The sequence below is a fragment of the Bombina bombina genome, chromosome 4 (assembly GCF_027579735.1).
Source record: "Bombina bombina isolate aBomBom1 chromosome 4, aBomBom1.pri, whole genome shotgun sequence".
Classification (NCBI taxonomy): domain Eukaryota; kingdom Metazoa; phylum Chordata; class Amphibia; order Anura; family Bombinatoridae; genus Bombina; species Bombina bombina.
This window is the reverse complement of record NC_069502.1, coordinates 953,787,749-953,811,898: the sequence shown is the minus strand read 5'-3', so window position 1 is coordinate 953,811,898 and position 24,150 is coordinate 953,787,749. Positions and strand designations below refer to the sequence as shown.

Sequence of the window (24,150 nt, the reverse complement as noted above, 5' to 3'; positions counted from 1 at the left end):
TGAGACCAAATTCCCTACACCTTCAATAAGTCCCAGCCTGTTCCCCAACCCAGCAAGCTGGCATCCGTGGTTACAATTACAAAAGAGGGTCTCTGGAAACACGTCCCCTGGGACAGATGTTCTTGGGACAGCCACCACGGTAGGGAGTCCCTTGTAGATTGCTCCAGAACTATTCTCTGAGATAGATCTGTATAATCCCCGTTCCACTGAGCGAGCATGCATAGCTGCAGAAGTCTCAAATGGAACCGAGCAAACGGAACTATGTCCATGGAAGCCACCATCAACCCGATTACCTCCATGCATTTGGGCCACTGATGGTCGTGCCGCCGACTGTAGGGACAGACAAGCGGACAGAATCTTGGCTCTTCTGACCTCCGTCAGAAATATTTTCATTGATAGAGAATCTATAATGGTTCCAAAGAAGATCACTCTTGTACCTGGAACAAGAGAACTTTTCTCCAGATTGACCTTCCAACCGTGGGAATGAAGAAACACCAACAAGATGTTTGTATGAGATTCTGCTAGTTGCAGATAGCGCCTGAACCAGAATGTCGTCCCGATAAGGTGCCACTGCAATTCCCTGGGCCCCAATTACTGCCAATAGAGCTCCCAGAACCTTTGAGAAGATTCTGGGAGCTGTGGTGAGGCCAAATGGAAGCGCTACAAATTGAAGGTGTTTGTCTAGATAGGCAAACCTCAGATATTTGTGATGGTCCCTGTGAATGGGCACGTGCAGGTACACATCCTTCAGGTCTATAGTTGTAATGAATTGACCTTCTTGAATCAGAGGCAGAATGGAGCGGATACTCTCCATCTTAAAGGACGGCACTGGAATTAATCTGTTTAGTAACTTTAGATCTAGAATGGGCATGAAAGTTCCCTCTTTTTTGGGAACCACAAATAGGTTTGAGTAAAACCTGAGACCATGTTCCTGACTTGGAACAGGAACTATCACTCCCAAGAGGGAAAGGTCCTGTATACATTTCAAGAACGCCTGGGTCTGCAGATAATCTTAAGAGGCGGAACATTCCCCTGGAAGGAAAAGTCTTGAACTCTAACTTGTACCCCTGGGAAACTATGTCCACTGCCCACAGGTCTGGGACGTCTTCATTCCCAAGCTTGTGCGAACTGGGAGTCTGCCCCCCTCTTGATCAGATCCTGGATTGGGGGCAATCCCCTCATGCTGACTTGGATTCAGCTGCAGGCTTCTAGGATTGCTGTTAGGACGCATCATATCGAGGAAACAAACAACCTACTAACGGATCCATTTCCCGGTTTACTTTACCAGATCAAGTGAAGTGACTTTTTCTTCAAACATAACGAGTTGTGGTAAGACCTAACAAGGAGTGGTAATTACCTAAGGTAACTCAGGACGGTACGTTTGTCAAACAAACATATTGGGACACAAAGGAACTGTGCATAGTGTGCAAAACACCAGTGTTAAGAAGCACTGAATGAGACTCATCTACATTTTTCTTCCGTTTTAGTGTGTACACATTATCCCCCCCTTTTTTTTCTACGTGTATTTCCAGTATTGGAGATTTTAGGCTTTTTATATTTTTAAAATTGAGAATCATGCATGAATTAATTTGATTTTATTCAGGAGTTCTATATATTTATTTCTTAACCGTTATAATAAAATATTACATATTTTTGAGCATTGGCTGTCTGAGGTATAATTCATTTATCCATTTGTTCAAATACACCTGTTGGTTGATACATTAACACTCATATAGTTTGGGGTATTGCAGGAATTATCTTTTGGCATCAGTATATATACAACTTTATTGCTATTATTATTTTATTGTTTTTCCCATATCTATATATATTTGGGACCACTTGCTTGGTTATATGTAGATTTTAAGCCTGAAATAGTATTTGTTGGCGCTTCACTATATTCACCCCCTCTTTTTCTAATAGCTTTTTGAATCAGGTTTTGGTTTGCCTGTCATTTATAGTGAAGTTTAATCTAAAGGTTCTTTTCAGCGCAAGTTTTTTCTAATCTTTTTTTCTAAATCTTCTTGGATTGCTTCCCCTTGTTCCAAGACTGACCTGGCTTCCAGGAGGGCTTCGATTGTTTCTGCTTGGTAGAGGCAGGGGAAGACTACCTCTGAAGTTACGAAAGGAACGAATTAGTCTGACGCCCCTTCATTTTGTTCTTCTTGTCTTGAGGCAGAAAGGATCTTTTATCACCTGTGATATCGGAAATATATTTCTGCAAAAACCGGCCCGAACAAGGTCTTTCCCTTGTAAAGGATTGCCAAAAGCTTAGATTTAGAAGAAACATCAGCAGACCAAGATTTCAAAGCCAGAAACTTTGGCCCCCAACTTAATGACCTGCAAAGAAATGTCAGTGATAAAGGAATTGGCTAACTTTAGAGCCTTTATCCTATCCTGAATCTCCTCCAAAGGAGTTTCAGCCTGAAGGGATTCCGACAAGCCAATAGGCTGACGCACTGGTTACACCGCCGGTTGCCATTGTAACCCCTGATGAGTATACATTTTCTTTAAAAAGGCCTCCAGCTTTTTATCCATAGGATCTTTGAAAGAGCAACTATCCTCAATAGGAATAGTAGTTCTCTTGGCCAAAGTGGAGATCGCTCCTTCCACCTTTGGAACCGCTTGCCACGACTCCTTTATGGAGTCGGCCACCGGGAACATTTTCCTAAAGACAGGGGAGGAGGGAAAAACATAATTTATGCTTACCTGATAAATTTATTTCTCTTGTAGTGTATCCAGTCCACGGATCATCCATTACTTGTGGGATATTCTCCTTCCCAACAGGAAGTTGCAAGAGGATCGCCCACAGCAGAGCTGCTATATAGCTCCTCCCCTCACTGCCATATCCAGTCATTCTCTTGAAACTCTCAACTAAGATGGAGGTCGTAAGAGGACTGTGGTGTTTTATACTTAGTTTATTTCTTCAATCAAAAGTTTGTTGTTTTTAAATGGTACCGGAGTGTACTGTTTATCTCAGGCAGTATTTAGAAGAAGAATCTGCCTGCATTTTCTATGATCTTAGCAGAAGTAACTAAGATCCTTTGCTGTTCTCACATATTCTGAGGAGTGAGGTAACTTCAGAGGGGGAATATGATCCGTGGACTGGATACACTTAACAAGAGAAAGGGTATTCCTGGTCTCTCCCATCCCGGGTAATAATCTCCGTGGCACGGTCTGGTACTGGAAATACCTCCCCAGGTGAGGGGACATCAAAGTATATTTAATTTACTAGACTTTTTAGGCTTGACAACAATAGGCGCATCGGAGTCATCCAAGGTAGCTAAAACCTCCTTTAACAAAACATGGAGGTGTTCAAGCTTGAATCTGAAGGGAACCACTTCAGCATCAGAAGAAGGAATTACACTATCCGAATCTGAGATTTCACCCTCAGAGGCTACCGAAGTATCCTCCTCTTCTGACTTATGGGAAAGAGCAACTTGGTAAGCCTGTACAGGATCTGATACCTTACTATGTGATTCTCTAGACTTCCTCTTACGTTTCCACTGCAGCAAGGGAATGGCAACTAGCGCAGAGGACATCTGGGCAGCAAGTTCTGACTTTAAAAAGACTCCAAGAGTCTGCGAGGACCCACAGGGCACTGCCGAGACGGTAATGACACTTGGGGCACTTGAGGAGGAGACTGTGGCATTGCCTGGACAGAATCCACCTGAGAGAATGGTGGCTCAGAAGCAAAAAGTCTGTCTTTATACATCAAGGTTCTTTCAATACAAGAACCACAAAAAGGCAAAGTAGGTTCAACATGGGCACTCAAACAAATTTTGCACTCTACATCAGGCATAGACTAAGTCCATCTTTGCAAAAGATCTATCTAAACAAATGTCTTTTAATTATGTACTGTCCCTTTAATTGGTAATGTAAATAACACAGTAGGACATCGGTTACAAGAACCGCAGCTAAACCAGATAACTTCCCTTTGTAACAAGCAGCTCACTTTTGTGTAATCACAGAAGGCTTTTATTCAAATACAATAGAAAAAATGTCTGGCTCCTCTACACCTCAGCGTTAAGCTGGGGTGCCTACCTGAACCTTGTCTGGAACAGCTTTGGATAAAACACGCTAAGCTACTGCGTGTGCAACCGCCATAAGTTGATAGCAGGGAAAGGGCGCAAAGTTACAGCGCGCTCTGTAACCGGAAGAAGCTCCATCCCTGTGATGTCACTGTATGTGCCGATTAACGAACCACAAACTTGAAACTAAAACCCACGGCCTGTAAAGAGTCTGCCCCCCTCATGAAGTCAACGACTGTTCCCAGAAGTTTAAAACACTGAGCCACCAATAATAAAAAAAACTTTAAACAATATTAAAAGTTTTTCTTTTTATAGACTCTCTCACACACTGTAGTAGTGCCCTGCATCCTGTCAATTGTATCCTGAACTCAGGATAACTTGCCCCCATAATGATGCAGAAATTTACTCAAGTGCCAGGGTTTCTGAATAAACTGACTGTTCAAAAACTAAAATGGCACTTACCTGCACCTCTGTCCGACAGGAGGACATCTCACCGACATGAGAGGAAGCCACTCCTCACAGAGACCTATGGATCAAAGAAGGAACAGAGTAAGCCAACTCTGGCGTTCTGTTAGAGGGCAGCAACTTGTCAGGGAAACACAGTGAGGCCCACCCCACAAGTTCCTGACTGCTTAAAAGCTACCACAGCCCTACTGAAGAGACTAATGTGGAGCACAGCTACACCCAGCAGATAGGGAAGATCAGAGCAAGCCTGCTCTGGCTTCAAAACAAAAAAAAAAAAAATCTTGACAGAAGAATCTTACACCTAAACTTCACCTCCTCCATGCACTGAAGGCAAAGAGAATGACTGGGGTGTGTGGGAAGGGAAGTGATAATTAACAGCTTTGCTGTGGTGCTCTTTGCCTCCTCCTGCTGGCCAGGAGTGATATTCCCAACAGTAATTGATTCCATGGACTCACCGTGTCTTAAGAAAAAAATAACCATTACCTTAAAAAAATGTAAATAGCTTTATTTATAACAAACAATATTACATTTTTAAAGCTTGCCCTTCCTTACCCACACTGCAAAGATCTATTCCACCCCAAACAATCTTCTATTCAGTGAGCTTCTTGAAACTTAGTATGGGTTGATTCTGTGTACATAGATTTGCAGGGGAGCAATGGCATTAAAGGAACAGTAAAGTCAAAATTAAACTTTCATGATTCAGAAAGAACATGCAATTTTTAACAATTTACTTTACTTATCTAATTTGCTTTGTTCTATTGTTATCCATTGTTGAAAAACATACATAGGTAGACTCAGAAGCAATGCACTGCTTCGCCCAATGTGTTCAGCTAGGCCCCAGTAGAGCATTGCTCTCCAACAAAAGATACCAAGAGAATGAAGCAAATCTGAAAATTGTATGCTCTGTCTGAAAAGTTTTCTTTCATGATTATGTCCCTTTAAGGTCTATTTCTCAACTCTAGGTTTATTTTATAAATTTTTGGCTGTAAAGAAGGGGATTGTTATTTCTGCAGACACAAATTCACAATTTTTAAAACTACAAAACCAATAATATGTGATAAGATCTTCGAGAGAGAAAAATTGCCAAAAATAATCTGACAGAAACCTCTCTGGGAGAGCATGACATTGTGAATGGATTAATGGAATTAATTTACCAAAAAACATTACAATAATGAATATGCAGCATCTTGCTATATAATAAAATTAATATATATTTTAGGATAAATAACCTTTAGAATATAATGTATCTTTAACCCCTTTAAAACCAGGACTTTCAGAGAAAAACTTGCCCAAAATATCGGAGAATTTTTAGCATTTTTGCTATCATTCCATTTAAACAGAAATAGAGCTTTGTTTTTTTAATTATTTGTTAGTGTGAAATTCCAGATCTGCTTCTCGTCATATCATTTATAGTTTCAAGGACAACAGGGAATAAGGAGGACTAAAACCTTGAATTCAGGCCGCTTATGGCCCACTAAATTCATTTTTATTTTTATTTTTTGTTTGTTTGTTTTTTAAGAGCATCTAAACCTATTGCCAATAATATACTGTATATTTTTTGCTATTAGAGCCCCTATGCACACAATACAAAAACTTCACATATTCTAAAAATGACCACAATAATTACTGATACAAAACATCTTTCATTTAAATATACCGTACACATAGGGTTGCCACCCAGCCGGTATTTTACCAACACGGCCGGTATTTTTAAGGTTCATGTCAATGTAGAAAATTAAGAATAAATATTGAAAGAAAGCCCCTGTCAAATTTAAACTTCTTCTGAGTGTGATAAATACTAGTTATAAACAAATGAGCATTTAAAATCAGTCCTATCAGCTTTAGTTTTTGAGTTATGCTGTTCAATTATTTATGCAAATTTATGTTAATTAGCATGGCCGGTATTTTCTTCCAAGAAAGGTGGCGACCCTACGTACACACTTATAATTAAATTACATTTTTAATAAAAATAAAGGTACATAACACAAAAAAACAGACATTATTGAGACAGAGCGTACAATTTTAAACTACTTCTATTATCACATCACATTTTTTTGTTATCCTTTGTTGACAGGAAGCAGGAAGGTAAGTTCAGCAGTGTGCATTTGTCTGTAGTACTATATGGCAGCAGTTTTGTAACAGTGTTATACATTAGCAAGAGCACTAGATGGCAGCACTTGTTCCTGTCATGAAGTGTTCTAAGTATGGCTACTTATCTAGATATCTCTTCAACAAAAAACAACAAGAGAACAAAGTAAATTGGAAACTTTTTTCCCCAAACGTATTCTCTATCTGAACCATGAAAGAAAAATTTTGGGTTTCATGTCCCTTTAATTTAAAAAAGCAAAACAAAAATTTAATGTATGAGGTTTCTGATAATTAAAAAAACAAAAACCAAAAAAAAAAAAAGTAAAAATAAGGAAGGAGTCCAACGCCCGCATGAAAAGGTCGGGTTTCCCACTTAGGATTTCCGTTATGACCTTAGAGGGTTGGTAAGTTGAAATATGTAAAGATTTTTATCTATCCAAAATAGGTAGAAATTGCTTAAAGGGACAGTCAAGTCCAAAAAAAACCTCTCATGTTTCAAATAGGGCATGTAATTTTAAAAACTTTCCAATTTACTTTATCACCAATTTTGCTTTGTTCTCTTGGTATTCTTAGTTGAAGGCTAAACCTAGGAGGTTCGTATGCTAATTTCTTAGACCTTGAAGGCTGCCTCTAATCTAAATGCATTTTGACCACTAAAGGGCATTAGTTCACGTGTTTTATATAGATAACATTGAGCTCATGCATGTGAATGTACCATGGAGACAGCTCTGATTGGCTAAAATGCAAGTCTGTCAAAAGAACTGAAATAAGGGGGCAGTCTGCTGAGGCTTAGATACAAGGTAATCACAGAGGTAAAAAGTGTATTATTATAACTGTGTTGGTTATGCAAAACTGGGGAATTGGTAATTAAGGGATTATCTATCTTTTAAAACAACAACAATTCTGGTGTTGACTGTCCCTTTAAGCATTAGGGAGTGAAATGCAGTGGTGTCAAAAGCAGAAAAAACAGAATTTATGTTTACCTGATAAATTTTCTCCAACGGTGTGTCCGGTCCACGGCTTCATCCTTACTTGTGGGATATTCTCTTCCCCTACAGGAAATGGCAAATAGAGCACCCAGCAAGAGCTGTCCATATAGTCCCCCCTCTGGCTCCGCCCCCCAGTCATTCGACCGACGGTTAGGAGAAAATGGAGAAACTATAGGGTGCCGTGGTGACTGTAGTGCAGGGGTGTCCAAACTTTGCTCTCCAGAGGTTTTGGAACTACATTTCCGTTGATGCTCAGCCAGCATTTTATCTAGCTGAGCATCATGGGAAATGTAGTTCCAAAACCTCTGGAGAGCAAAGTTTGGACACCCCTGCTGTAGTGTATAAAGAAAGAAATTTTTCAAACCTGATCAAAAACCAGGGCGGACCGTAGACCGGACACACCAATGTTGGAGAAAACAGAATTTATGTTTACCTGATAAATTTCTTTCTCCAACATTGGTGTGTCCGGTCCACGGCTTCATCCTTACTTGTGGGAACCAATACCAAAGCTTTAGGACACGGATGAAGGGAGGGAGCAAACCAGGTTACCTAAACGGAAGGCACCACGGATTGCAAAACCTCTCTCCCAAAAACAGCCTCCGAAGAAGCATAAGTATCGAATTTGTAAAATTTGGCAAAAGTATGCAGAGAAGACCAAGTCGCTGCCTTACAGATCTGATCAACAGAAGCCTCGTTCTTGAAGGCCCATGTGGAAGCCACAGCTTTAGTAGAGTGAGCTGTAATTCGTTCAGGAGGCTGCCGTCCGGCAGTCTCATAAGCCAATCGGATGATGCTTTTCAGCCAAAAAGAAAGAGAGGTAGCAGTAGCTTTCTGCCCTCTCCTCTTACCAGAATACACAACAAACAAGGATGATGTCTGTCTGAAATCCTTTGTTGCTTCTAAATAGAACTTTAAAGCACGGACCACATCTAGATTGTGTAACAAACGTTCCTTCTTTGAAACTGGATTCGGACACAGAGAAGGAACAACAATTACCTGGTTAATATTCCTGTTGGAAACGACCTTTGGAAGAAAACCAGGCTTGGTACGTAAAACTACCTTATCTGTATGGAATACCAGATAGGGAGAAGTACACTGCAAAGCAGATAATTCAGAAACTCTTCTAGCAGAAGAAATAGCAACCAAAAACAGTAGTAACTTAATATCTATGGAATGCATGGGTTCAAACGGAACCCCCTGAAGAACTGAAAGAACTAAATTTAGACTCCAAGGAGGAGTCATGGGTCTGTAAACAGGCTTGATTCTAACTAACGCCTGTACAAACGCCTGTACATCTGGCACTGCTGCCAGACGTTTGTGTAACAAAACAGACAGAGCAGATATCTGTCCATTTAAGGAACTAGCTGACAAACCTTTATCCAGACCTTCTTGGAGAAAGGAAACTATCCTAGGAATTTTAATTTTACTCCAAGGGAATCCCTTGGATTCACACCAACGTATATATTTTTGCCATATCTTATGGTAAATCTTCCTAGTTACAGGTTTTCTAGCTTGAACCAGAGTATCTATGACTGAATCTGAAAACCCACGCTTAGATAGAATCAAGCGTTCAATTTCCAAGCAGTCAGTTGGAGAGAGACTAGATTTGGATGTTCGAACGGACCTTGTACTAGAAGATCCTGTCTCAAAGGTAGCTTCCATGGTGGAGCCGATGACATATTCACCAGGTCTGCATACCAAGTCATGCGTGGCCACGCAGGGGCTATTAGAATCACCGAGGCCTGCTCCTGTTTGATCCTGGCTACGAGCCTGGGAAGGAGAGGAAACGGTGGAAACACATAAGCTAGGTTGAACGACCAAGGCGCCACTAATGCATCCACCAGTGTCGCCTTGGGATCCCTGGATCTGGATCCGTATCGAGGAACCTTGGCGTTCTGGCGAGACGCCATCAGATCCATATCTGGAATGCCCCATAGTTGAATTAACTGGGCAAAAACCTCCGGGTGGAGTTCCCACTCCCCCGGATGAAAAGTCTGACGACTCAAATAATCCGCCTCCCAGTTGTCCACTCCTGGGATGTGAATCGCAGATAGGTGGCAGGAGTGATCCTCCGCCCATTTGATGATCTTGGATACCTCTCTCATCTCTTTCGAAAAACAATGAAGACAATGTCCGATTTTTACAAAATTTTTACCCCAGAGTCCTAATGCCTTGAAAGTATTGCACACCAAGTTTCAAGACTTTAACCCTTAAAATGAGCAAACCGGAGCTATTTGTTCAATTTAACAATTTTAGTACACTACAATCACTGCCACAGCCTTGCTGCGGCTTTTTACCTTCCCTGAGAGTTATTCAGCACTGAAATAAACCTTCCTGAGTCCGTTTTTGTAGCCACAGGACCCCTCACATGAAGCTGCATGCACTGCCATGGAAGTAAACTGCGCAATTGAGGCACGAAAACGGGGCCTCCTTCCTCTGCATACCAGAGTGAAAGGGCCTTTCTGACTGAAATAGTAGTCTAACTAAATGCCAGGCGAATAAAAACTTTCCCAAAAATGTTTTTAAGTACACAAAACACTCTAAAAGCCATCTAAGTATGAAATAAATCAATCGATTTAGCCCACAATAGTGTCAACCAGCATAGAGCCCATTAATAAGCCTTAATCTGTTATGAGTCTAAGAAAATGGCTTACTTACCCCATAAGGGAAAACTGACAGTCTTCTAGCATTAACATGTCTTGTTAGAAATATGACTGATCATACCTGCAGCAGATAAGCCTGCAAACTGTTCCCCCCAACTGAAGTTCTCTGGTTTCAACAGTCCTGCGTGGGAACAGCAATAGATTTTAGTTACTACTGCTAAAATCATATTCCTCTAACAGAAATCTTCTTCATTTTCTGTTGTAGAGTAAATAGTACAAACCGGCACTATTTTAAAATAACAAACTCTTGATAGAAGAAATAAAAACTACAACTAACACCACATACTCTTTACCATCCCCGTGGAGATGCTACTTGTTCAGAGCGGCAAAGAGAATGACTGGGGGGCGGAGCCAGAGGGGGGACTATATGGACAGCTCTTGCTGGCTGCTCTCTTTGCCATTTCCTGTAGGGGAAGATTATATCCCACAAGTAAGGATGAAGCCGTGGACCAGACACACCAATGTTGGAGAAAACAGAATTTATGCTTACCTGATAAATTACTTTCTCTTGCTGTGTATCCAGTCCACGGAGTCATCCTTTACTTGTGGGATATTCTCTCATTCCCTACAGGAAGTGGCAAAGAGAGCACACAGTAGAGCTGTCCATATAGCTCCCCCTCTAGCTCCACCCCCCAGTCATTCGACCAAAGGTTAGGAAGAAAAAGGAGAAACCATAGGGTGCAGTGGTGACTGCAGTTTAAACAAAAAAAATTTTACCTGACTTAAATGCCAGGGCGGGCCGTAGACTGGATACACAGCAAGAGAAAGCAATTTATCAGGTAAGCATAAATTCTGTTTTCTCTTGCAAGGTGTATCCAGTCCACGGATTCATCCTTTACTTGTGGGATACCAATAACAAAGCTTTAGGACACGGATGAAGGGAGGGAACAAGACAGGTACCTTAAACGGAAGGCACCACTGCTTGCAAAACCTTTCTCCCAAAAATAGCCTCCGAAGAAGCAAAAGTATCGAATTTGTAAAATTTGGCAAAAGTATGCAGTGAAGACCAAGTCGCTGCCTTACAAGTCTGTTCAACAGAAGCCTCATTTTTGAAAGCCCATGTGGACGCCACTGCTCTGGTAGAATGAGCAGTAATTCTTTCAGGAGGCTGCTGGCCAGCAGTCTCATAGGCCAAACGGATGATGCTTTTCAGCCAAAAGGAAAGAGGTAGCAGTCGCTTTCTGACCTCTCCTCTTACCAGAATAGATAACAAACAAAGAAGATGTTTGTCTGAAATCCTTAGTTGCTTGTAAATAGAACTTTAAAGCACGAACTACATCAAGATTGTGTGATAGACGTTCCTTCTTCGAAGATGGATTAGGACACAGAGAAGGAACAACTATTTCCTGGTTAATATTCTTGTTAGATAACAACTTTAGGAAGCAAACCAGGCATGGTACGCAAAACTACCTTATCTGCGTGGATCACCAGGTAAGGTGAATCACACTGTAAGGCAGATAATTCTGAAACTCTTCGAGCAGAAGAGATAGCTACCAAAAAACAGAATTTATGTTTACCTGATAAATTACTTTCTCCAACGGTGTGTCCGGTCCACGGCGTCATCCTTACTTGTGGGATATTCTCTTCCCCAACAGGAAATGGCAAAGAGCCCAGCAAAGCTGGTCACATGATCCCTCCTAGGCTCCGCCTTCCCCAGTCATTCGACCGACGTAAAGGAGGAATATTTGCATAGGAGAAATCATATGATACCGTGGTGACTGTAGTTAAAGAAAATAAATCATCAGACCTGATTAAAAAACCAGGGCGGGCCGTGGACCGGACACACCGTTGGAGAAAGTAATTTATCAGGTAAACATAAATTCTGTTTTCTCCAACATAGGTGTGTCCGGTCCACGGCGTCATCCTTACTTGTGGGAACCAATACCAAAGCTTTAGGACACGGATGATGGGAGGGAGCAAATCAGGTCACCTAGATGGAAGGCACCACGGCTTGCAAAACCTTTCTCCCAAAAATAGCCTCAGAAGAAGCAAAAGTATCAAATTTGTAAAATTTAGTAAAAGTGTGCAGTGAAGACCAAGTCGCTGCCTTACATATCTGATCAACAGAAGCCTCGTTCTTGAAGGCCCATGTGGAAGCCACGGCCCTAGTGGAATGAGCTGTGATTCTTTCAGGAGGCTGCCGTCCGGCAGTCTCATAAGCCAATCTGATGATGCTTTTAAGCCAAAAAGAGAGAGAGGTAGAAGTTGCTTTTTGACCTCTCCTTTTACCAGAATAAACAACAAACAAGGAAGATGTTTGTCTGAAATCCTTTGTAGCATCTAAATAGAATTTTAGAGCACGAACTACATCCAAATTGTGCAACAAACGTTCCTTCTTTGAAACTGGATTCGGACACAAAGAAGGCACGACTATCTCCTGGTTAATGTTTTTGTTAGAAACAACTTTCGGAAGAAAACCAGGTTTAGTACGCAAAACCACCTTATCTGCATGGAACACCAGATAAGGAGGAGAACACTGCAGAGCAGATAACTCTGAAACTCTTCTAGCAGAAGAAATTGCAACCAAAAACAAAACTTTCCAAGATAATAACTTGATATCAACGGAATGTAGGGGTTCAAACGGAACCCCCTGAAGAACTGAAAGAACTAAATTGAGACTCCAAGGAGGAGTCAAAGATTTGTAAACAGGCTTGATTCTAACCAGAGCCTGAACAAAAGCTTGAACATCTGGCACAGCCGCCAGCTTTTTGTTTAGTAAAACAGATAAGGCAGAAATCTGTCCCTTCAAAGAACTTGCAGATAATCCTTTCTCCAAACCTTCTTGAAGAAAGGATAGAATCTTAGGAATTTTTATCTTGTTCCATGGGAATCCTTTAAATTCACACCAACAGATATATTTTTTCCATATTTTATGGTAGATTTTTCTAGTTACAGGCTTTCTGGCCTGAACAAGAGTATCAATGACAGAATCTGAGAACCCTCGCTTTGATAAAATCAAGCGTTCAATCTCCAGTCAGTTGGAGTGAGGCCAGATTCGGATGATCGAACGGACCTTGAACAAGAAGGTCCTGTCTCAAAGGTAGCTTCCATGGTGGAGCCGATGACATATTCACCAGGTCTGCATACCAAGTCCTGCGTGGCCACACAGGAGCTATCAAGATCACCGATGCCCTCTCCTGATTGATCCTGGCTACCAGCCTGGGGATGAGAGGAAACGGTGGGAATACATAAGCTAGATTGAAGGTCCAAGGTGCTACTAGTGCATCTACTAGAGTCGCCTTGGGATCCCTGGATCTGGACCCGTAGCAAGGAACCTTGAAGTTCTGACGAGAGGCCATCAGATCCATGTCTGGAATGCCCCACAATTGAGTTATTTGGGCAAAGATTTCCGGATGGAGTTCCCACTCCCCCGGATGAAATGTCTGACGACTCAGAAAATCCGCTTCCCAATTTTCCACTCCTGGGATGTGGATTGCAGACAAGTGGCAGGAGTGAGTCTCCGCCCATTGAATGATTTTGGTCACTTCTTCCATCGCCAGGGAACTCCTTGTTCCCCCCTGATGGTTGATATACGCAACAGTCGTCATGTTGTCTGATTGAAACCGTATGAATTTGGCCTTTGCTAGCTGAGGCCAAGCCTTGAGAGCATTGAATATCGCTCTCAGTTCCAGAATATTTATCGGGAGGAGAGATTCTTCCCGAGACCAAAGACCCTGAGCTTTCAGGGGTTCCCAGACCGCGCCCCAGCCCACCAGACTGGCGTCGGTCGTAACAATGACCCACTCTGGTCTGCGGAAGCTCATCCCCTGTGACAGGTTGTCCAGGGTCAGCCACCAACGGAGTGAATCTCTGGTCCTCTGATCTACTTGTATCGTCGGAGACAAGTCTGTATAATCCCCATTCCACTGACTGAGCATGCACAGTTGTAATGGTCTAAGATGAATTCGCGCAAAAGGAACTATGTCCATTGCCGCGACCATCAAACCTATTACTTCCATGCACTGCGCTATGGAAGGAAGAAGAACAGAATGAAGTACTTGACAAGAGCTTAGAAGTTTTGATTTTCTGGCCTCTGTCAGAAAAATCCTCATTTCTAAGGAGTCTATTATTGTTCCCAAGAAGGGAACTCTTGTTGACGGAGATAGAGAACTTTTTTCTACGTTCACTTTCCACCCGTGAGATCTGAGAAAGGCCAGGACAATGTCCGTATGAGCCTTTGCTTGTGGTAGGGACGACGCTTGAATCAGTATGTCGTCCAAGTAAGGTACTACTGCAATGCCCCTTGGTCTTAGCACCGCTAGAAGGGACCCTAGTACCTTTGTGAAAATTCTCGGAGCAGTGGCTAATCCGAATGGAAGTGCCACAAACTGGTAATGCTTGTCCAGAAAGGCGAACCTTAGGAACCGATGATGTTCCTTGTGGATAGGAATATGTAGATACGCGTCCTTTAAATCCACCGTGGTCATGAATTGACCTTCCTGGATGGTAGGAAGAATTGTCCGAATGGTTTCCATTTTGAACGATGGAACCTTGAGAAATTTGTTTAGGATCTTGAGATCTAAGATTGGTCTGAATGTTCCCTCTTTTTTGGGAACTATGAACAGATTGGAGTAGAATCCCATCCCTTGTTCTCCTAATGGAACAGGATGAATCACTCCCATTTTTAACAGGTCTTCTACACAATGTAAGAATGCCTGTCTTTTTATGTGGTCTGAAGACAATTGAGACCTGTGGAACCTCCCCCTTGGGGGTAGCTCCTTGAATTCCAGAAGATAACCTTGGGAGACTATTTCTAGCGCCCAAGGATCCTGAACATCTCTTGCCCAAGCCTGAGCGAAGAGAGAAAGTCTGCCCCCCACCAGATCCGGTCCCGGATCGGGGGCCAACATCTCATGCTGTCTTGGTAGCAGTGGCAGGTTTCTTGGCCTGCTTACCTTTGTTCCAGCCTTGCATTGGCCTCCAGGCTGGCTTGGTTTGAGAAGTATTACCCTCTTGCTTAGAGGATGTAGAACTTGGAGCTGGTCCGTTTCTGCGAAAGGGACGAAAATTTGGTTTATTTTTAGCCTTAAAAGACCTATCCTGAGGAAGGGCGTGGCCCTTACCCCCAGTGATATCTGAAATAATCTCTTTCAAGTCAGGGCCAAACAGCGTTTTCCCCTTGAAAGGTATGTTAAGCAATTTGTTCTTGGAAGACGCATCCGCTGACCAAGATTTTAGCCAAAGCGCTCTGCGCGCCACAATAGCAAACCCCGAATTTTTCGCCGCTAATCTAGCCAATTGCAAAGTGGCGTCTAAAGTAAAAGAGTTAGCCAATTTAAGAGCATGAATTCTGTCCAAAATCTCCTCATAAGAAGAATCTTTATTGAGCGACTTTTCTAGTTCATCGAACCAGAAACACGCTGCTGTAGTGACAGGAACAATGCATGAAATTGGTTGTAGCAGGTAACCTTGCTGAACAAACATCTTTTTAAGCAAACCCTCTAATTTTTTATCCATAGGATCTTTGAAAGCACAACTATCTTCTATAGGGATAGTGGTGCGTTTGTTTAGAGTAGAAACCGCCCCCTCGACCTTGGGGACTGTCTGCCATAAGTCCTTTCTGGGGTCGACCATAGGAAACAATTTCTTAAATATAGGGGGAGGGACAAAAGGTATGCCGGGCCTTTCCCATTCTTTGTTTACAATGTCCGCCACCCGCTTGGGTATAGGAAAAGCTTCGGGGGGCCCCGGGACCTCTAGGAACTTGTCCATCTTACATAATTTCTCTGGAATGACCAAATTGTCACAATCATCCAGAGTAGATAACACCTCCTTAAGCAGAGCGCGGAGATGTTCCAATTTAAATTTGAATGTAATCACATCAGGTTCAGCTTGTTGAGAAATTTTCCCTGAATCTGAAATTTCTCCCTCAGACAAAACCTCCCTGGCCCCCTCAGACTGGTGTAGGGGCATGTCAGAACCATTATCGTCAGCGTCCTCATGCTCTTCAGTATTTTCTAAAACAGAGCAGTCGCGCTTCCGCTGATAAGTGGGCATTTTGGCTAAAATGTTTTTGATAGAATTATCCATTACAGCCGTTAATTGTTGCATAGTAAGGAGTATTGGCACACTAGATGTACTAGGGGCCTCCTGTGTGGGCAAGACTGGCGTAGACAAAGGAGGGGATGATGCAGTACCATGCTTACTCCCCTCACTTGAGGAATCATCTTGGGCATCATTTTCTCTAAATTTTTTGTCACATACATCACATCTATTTAAATGAGAAGGAACCTTGGCTTCCTCACATACAGAACATAGTCTATCTGATAGTTCAGACATGTTAAACAGGCATAAACTTGATAACAAAGTACAAAAAACGTTTAAAAATAAAACCGTTACTGTCACTTTAAATTTTAAACTGAACACACTTTATTACTGAATATGTGAAAAAGTATGAAGGAATTGTTCAAAATTCACCAAAATTTCACCACAGTGTCTTAAAGCCTTAAAAGTATTGCACACCAAATTTGAAAGCTTTAACTCTTAAAATAACGGAACCGGAGCCGTTTTTATATTTAACCCCTATACAGTCCCTGGTATCTGCTTTGCTGAGACCCAACCAAGCCCAGAGGGGAATACGATACCAAATGACGCCTTCAGTAAGCTTTTTCTATGTATCTGAGCTCCTCACACATGCATCTGCATGCCTTGCTTCCCAAAAACAACTGCGCATTAGTGGCGCGAAATTGAGGCTCTGCCTATGATTAGAGAAGGCCCAAAGAGAAAAAGGTGTCCAATACAGTGCCTGCCGGTTATTCAACATAATTCCCAAGAATAAAATAACTCCTCAAAGCTATAAACTATTAAAAATGCTTATAAATCAATCGTTTTAGCCCAGAAAAATGTCTACCAGTCTTTAAAGCCCTTGTGAAGCCCTTTATTCTTATTTAATAAAAATGGCTTACCGGTTCCCATAGGGAAAATGACAGCTTCCAGCATTACCAAGTCTTGTTAGAAATGTGTCATACCTCAAGCAGCAAAAGTCTGCTCACTGTTTCCCCCAACTGAAGTTAATTCCTCTCAACAGTCCTGTGTGGAAACAGCCATCGATTTTAGTAACGGTTGCTAAAATCATTTTCCTCTTACAAACAGAAATCTTCATCTCTTTTCTGTTTCAGAGTAAATAGTACATACCAGCACTATTTTAAAATAACAAACTCTTGATTGAAGAATAAAAACTACATTTAAACACCAAAAAACTCTAAGCCATCTCCGTGGAGATGTTGCCTGTACAACGGCAAAGAGAATGACTGGGGAAGGCGGAGCCTAGGAGGGATCATGCGACCAGCTTTGCTGGGCTCTTTGCCATTTCCTGTTGGGGAAGAGAATATCCCACAAGTAAGGATGACGCCGTGGACCGGACACACCTATGTTGGAGAAACAAAACTTTCCAAGATAACAACTTAATGTCTATGGAATGTAAAGGTTCAAACGGAACCCCTTGAAGAACTGAAAGAACTAGATTCCAACTCCATGGCAGAGCCACAGGTTTATAGACAGGCTTGATTCTGACTAAAGCCTGAGCAAACGCTTGAACGACTGGTACCTCTGCCAGAAGCTTGTGTAACAGGATAGACAAAGCAGATATTTGTCCTTTTAAGGAACTAGCTGACAATCCTTTCTCCAATCCTTCTTGTAGAAAGGACAATATCCTGGGAATCCTAATCTTACTCCATGAGTAACCCTTGGATTCACACCTCAAACTGACTCAGAGAACCCACGCGTTGATAGAATTAAGCGTTCAATCTCCAAGCAGTCAGACGTAGGGAAACTAAATTTAGATGCTTGAACGGACCCTGTATTAGAAGATCCTGCCTCATTGGCAGTGTCCATGGTGGGACAGATGACATGTCCACTAGGTCTGCATGCCAAGTCCTGCGTGGCCACGCAGGCGCTATCAGAATCACCGAAGCCTTCTCCTGCTTGATTCTGGCAACCAGACGCAGGAGGAGAGGAAACGGTGGAAAAACATAAGCCAGATTAAAGGACCAAGGGGCTGCTAGAGCATCTATCAATACCGCCTTGGGGTCCCGGGACCTGGACCCGTAGAGAGGAAGTTTGGCGTTCTGACGGGATGCCATCAGATCCAATTCTGGAGTGCCCCATAGCTGAGTAAGCAGGGCAAATACCTCCGGGTGGAGTTCCTACTCCCCCGGATGAAAAGTCTGACTTAGAAAATACGCCTCCCAGTTGTCTACTCCTGGGATGTGAATTGCTGAGAGATGGCAGGAGTGATCCTCCGCCCACCTGATTATTTTGGTTACTTCCGTCATCGCTAGGAAACTCTTTGTTCCCCCCTGATGATTGACGTAAGCTACAGTCGTGATATTGTCCGACTGAAATCTGATGAATTTGGCCGCAGCTAGTTGAGGCCATGCCTGAAGAGCATTGAATATCGCCCTCAGTTCCAGAATGTTTATCGGGAGAAGCTTTTCTTCCCGAGACCATAAGCCCTGAGCTTTCAGGGAGTCCCAGACCGCCCCCCAGCCTAACAGACTGGCGTCGGTCGTTACAATGATCCTGAGACAGGTGATCCTGAGACAACCACCAGAGAAGAGAATCTCTGGTCTCCTGGTCCAACTGAATTTGAGGAGACAACTCTGCATAATCCCCATTCCACTGTTTGAGCATGCATAGTTGCAGTGGTCTGAGGTGTATCCGAGCAAAAGGGACTATGTCCATTGCCGCTACCATTAATCCGATTGTCTCCATGCACTGAGCCACAGATGGCCGGGGAATGGAATGAAGAACTCAGCAAGTAGTTAAGAGTTTTAATTTTCTGACCTCCGTCAGAAATATTTTCATTTCTACCGAGTCTATTAGAGTCCCTAGGAAGGGAACCCTTGTGAGAGGGAAAGGGAACTCTTTTTGAGGTTCACCTTCCACCCGTGAGACCTCAGAAAGGCCAATACAATCTCCGTGTGAGACTTGGCTCTTTGGAAAGACGGCCTGAATTAAGATGTTGTCTAGATAAGGTGCCACTGCTATGCCCCGCGGTCTTAGAACCGCCAGGAGGGACCCTAGCACCTTTGTGAAAATTCTGGGAGCAGTGGCTAAGCCGAAAGGAAGAGCCACAAACTAGTAATGCTTGTCCAGAAAGGTGAACCTGAGAAACTGGTGATGATCTTTGTGGATAGGAATGTGTAGGTATGCATCCTTTAGATCCACGGTAGTCATATATTGACCTTCCTGGATCATTGGTAAGATTGTCCGAATGGTCTCCATCTTGAATGATGGGACTCTGAGGAATCTGTTTAGAATTTTTAGATCCAGGATGGGTCTGAAAGTTCCCTCTTTTTTGGGAACCACAAACAGGTTTGAGTAAAAATCCAGCCCTTGTTCCATGATTGGAACTGGGTGGATAACTCCCATTGTATGTAGATCTTCTACGCAGCGTAAAAACGCCTTTTTCTTTGTCTGATCTGTAGACAGACGAGAAATGTGGAACCTCCCCCTTGGAGGAGAACCCTTGAATTCTAGAAGATATCCCTGGGATACAATATCTAACGCCCAAGGATTGTGTACATCTCCTGACCAGGCCTGAGCGAAGAGAGAGAGTCTGCCCCCTACTAGATCCGGTCTCGGATCGGGGGCTACCCCTTCATGCTGTCTTGTTTGCAGCTGCAGGCTTTTTGGCCTGTTTACCCTTATTCCAGCCCTGGTAAGGTTTCCAGGTTGGCTTGGGCTGTGAAGCGTTACCCTCTTGCTTTGCAGCCGGAGAGGATGAAGCGGGGCCGGTCCTGAAATTACGAAAGGAACGAAAGTTAGCTTTGTTCTTTGTCTTAAAGGACTTGTCCTGAGGGAGAGCATGGCCTTTTCCCCCGGTGATTTCTGAAATATCTTTCAATTCAGGCCCGAAGAGGGTCTTTCCTTTGAAAGGGATGTTCAAAAGCTTGGATTTAGACGACACATCGGCCGACCAGGACTTTAGCCATAGCGCCCTGCGCACCAAAATGGTGAAACCTGAGTTTTTTGCCGCTAACTTAGCTATTTGGAAAGCGCCGTCAGTGATAAAAGAATTAGCTAGCTTTAGAGCCTTAATTCTATCCATAATTTCCTCATATGAGGACTCTATCCGGAGTGAGTCTTCCAGTGCCTCAAACCAGAAAGCGGCTGCAGTAGTTACAGGAATAATGCAGGCAATAGGCTGGAGAAGAAAACCTTGTTGAACAAAAATTTTCTTAAGTAAACCCTCTAACTTCTTATCCATAGGGTCTTTAAAAGCACAACTGTCATCAATTGGTATGGTTGTGCGTTTAGCAAGTGAAGAAACAGCCCCCTCCACCTTAGGGACCGTCTGCCACGAGTCCCGCACAGGGTCAGGTATGGGGAACATTTTCTTAAAAACAGGAGGGGGAACAAAGGGAACACCTGGTCTATCCCACTCCCTAGTAACGATATCCGCAATCCTCTTAGGGACCGGAAACGTATCCGTGTAAGCAGGGACCTCTAGGTATTTGTCCATTTTACACAATTTCTCTGGGATCACCAAAGGGTCGCGGTCATCCAGAGTAGCTAATACCTCCCTAAGCAAAACGCGGAGGTGTTCTAGTTTAAATTTAAAAGCCAATGTATCTGAATCTGTCTGAGGAGGAAAGACTTCTCCCTCAGAGATCAAATCCCTCGCTCCCACTTCAGAGCGTTGTGAGGGTATATCGGATACGGCTACCAAAGCGTCAGAATGCTCATAATCTGTTCTTAAAACGGAGTTATCACGCTTTGCAGGTAACACGGGCAGTTTAGATAAGAAGGCTGTAAGAGGATTATCCATGACTGCCGCCAAGTCTTGTAACGTAAAAGGGTTAGACGCACTAGGAGGTACTAGGCGTCGCTTGCGCGGGCGTAACTGGTTGAGACACTTGGGGAGAGGCAGGCGGGCTACCCTGGTTACCCTCAGTCTGAGAATCATCTTGGGCCACATTCTTAAGTGCAACAATATGATCTTTAAAGTGTATAGACATATCAGTACAAGTGGGACACATTCTGAGAGAAGGTTCCACCATGGCTTCTAAACACATTGAACAAGGATTTTCCTTAGTGTCAGGCATGTTTAACAGACTAGTAATATACACAAGCAGGCTTGGAAATCACTTTAATCAAATAAACACAATTTGAAAAAAACTTTACTGTGCCTTTAAGAGATAAAAAGCACACAATTTTACAAAACAGTGAAAAATGCAGCAATTCTCTTGAAATTTTCACAGTATGTACCTAAAGCCTTAATAAGATTGCACTACACGTTGCAAAACGATTAACCCCTTAATGTCCAAACCGGAGCAGCCTAAAGCCAACACCCGGTTAAAAATAATACAGCACCTTGCCACAGCCTTGCTGTGGCCCTACCTGCCCTTAGGGATCAGATTTGGGGGAATATAACTTCTATAAGGCCCTCAAACAGCAGCAGGACCCTCCATGTGAAGCAGCATGTGAAGGCGCGAAAACAGGCCCCTCCCACTCTACTCCGGAGCTTTGAGGCCTAGTAAATCACTCTTAAGTGAATAAAAAACAGCCATGTGGGTAATAACCCCAGAAAGAACCCCAAAAGGACTTTCAAAGTGTCTACAAACGATATTTTTCTTAAATAAACAATCGATTGCCCTGAATCAGTGTCAACCAGCAAAATTAGCCCTGTTATGTAAGCATTCAATTCCTTACTAAGTCTGAACATAGCTTACCCTCCCCTCATGGGGATATTGTCAGTCTCTTCTAGCATTATCTCAGTCTTGTCTAGAAATAAATGACTGAACATACCTCATTGCAGATTACCCTGCAAACCGTTCCCCCCAACTGAAGTTTTCTGGTACCCCTCAGTCCTGTGTGGGAACAGCAGTGGATTTTAGTTACAACATGCTAAAATCATTTTCCTCTCAGCAGAAATCTTCATCACTTTTCTGCTAGAGAGTAAATAGTACAAACCGGTTACCATTTAAAATAAACTTTTGATTGAAGATAATAAAAACTACAATTCTAACACCACATTCACTTTTCCCTCCCGTAGAGAGACCCTAGTGCTTAGAGCCAGCAAAGAGAATGACTGGGGGGGTGGAGCTAGAGGGGGAGCTATATGGACAGCTCTGCTGTGTGCTCTCTTTGCCACTTCCTGTAGGGAATGAGAATATCCCACAAGTAAAGGATGAATCCGTGGACTGGATACACCTTGCAAGAGAAAGGAATGTTATAACTTGTTACAGTATACACATTTTGCAGTAAATGGATCAATATTTTCACGTATGGAACACTGTAGAATTAAAATATAGAAAAGTGCCAACTTATGAGTAGCCACGAAAATCAACTTATTCAATAAAACATCTTATTAGACAAAAGGCATCAAAAGGGACAGTCAAGTCAAAAATAAACTTTCATGATTCAGACAGGACATGTAATTTTAAACAACTTTCCAATTTACTTTTATTACCAATTTTGCTTTTTTCTATTGGTATTCTTAGCTGAAAGCTAAACCTAAGAGGTTCATATGCTAATTTCTTAGACCTTGAAGGCTGCCTCTAATCTGAAAGCATGCTGACAGTTTTTCACCACTAGAGGGCTTTAGTTCATGTGTTTCATGTAGATAACATTGAGCTCAGGCACGTAAAGCTCCTAGGAGTGAGCACTGATTGGCTAAAAATTCAAGTCTGTCAAAAGAACTGAAATAAGGTGGCAGTTTGCAGAGGCTTAGATACAAGGTAATTACAGAGGTAAAATGTGTATTATTATAGCTGTGTTGGTTATGCAAAACTGGGGAATGGTTAAAAAAAGGGATTATCTACCTTTATAAACAACAAAAAATCTGGTGTTTACTGTCCCTTTAATTATACTGTAGTGATAACTTATTTGTTAATATGATTCCAGGTCATTAAAAGATAGAACCAAATGAATAACTTACCTGACTGTACATAAACCTTAGCATGAAATCCAACAGAAAAGATTTGCCTTTACGAAATGCGCCAGCCACAGATACAACGACAACATTCAGATCTCTTATGTGTTCCTGCATCAAAATGTTTTCCAACGCCTTTTCATTCAGTTCAAAGTTATGGTCATCTTCATGAGCCAGGACTATCTGCACTGGACCGGGCTTGTCCATGATCTCTGTGTCAGAGTTAAGTTGAATCTCTTCCACATGATCTTCGGCTAAAATGGGAAAAAAGACAAGACATTAGCATTCTTTCTTTTTTATAATGAAGCAGTGTGGTACATACAAAGTTTATATGTCTGAATCCAACAAACAGCTGTTTAATGACAATATTTTCCTGATCCCAAAACAAAACAAAAAAAACCCCACCATAAAAACATAATGGCTTTTAAGTTTTTGGCCTGACTGAGCAGTAAAATGTTACAGTGCAGATCTTAGCATTCTCTAAAAGGGGGTTTACGTTAAATAAAAAAAAAAGCTATGATGTCAAAGGTGAGACCAAAAGCTAGATGAGCGGAAGTTTATTAAACCTAGACAATAACTAAAGTTAATATTTACAATGCATTAAAGGAACATGAACATGGCATCCTTTGTTAAAGGAGCAGCTAAGCACTACTTGGGGCTAAACACATTGGTGAGCCAATTATAAGAGGCATAAATGTGCAGCCACCAATCAGCATCTAGCACCCAGTAGAGCATTGCTGATTCTGAGCCTAACTAGTTATGTTTTTAACAAAGATACCAAGAGAACAAAGCAAATTAAATAATGGAAGTAAATTAAAAAGGGTGAGTACCACCTAAGATCTGTCTGAATAATGAAAGGAAAAAAAAAATGTGGATATGTCCCTTTAACAACTTTATTCCAGAACATGAAGCCAAAGTAAAAAACAGCATAAACATTAACACCTTAACAACCACTGACATACCCTCTACATCGGCGGTTGTTCAGATGTGCACATACATGCACCGGAAATAGCGCAGTTCTTACCAATGTACCTACAGAA

The 24,150-nt window shown here is 42.3% G+C and overlaps 1 protein-coding gene across 3 annotated transcripts in view; it reads right to left on the bottom strand.

Moving 5' to 3' along the window:
- Positions 1-24,150, bottom strand: part of ATL2 (atlastin GTPase 2) — a 361,722-nt gene that overhangs the window by 181,986 nt on the left and 155,586 nt on the right. For all 3 annotated transcript variants that reach the window (XM_053711956.1, XM_053711958.1, XM_053711957.1), the window contains one exon: positions 23,117-23,364. In XM_053711956.1, coding sequence (XP_053567931.1) covers positions 23,117-23,364 — 248 coding nt within the window. The remainder of the gene's footprint in view (positions 1-23,116; positions 23,365-24,150) is intronic.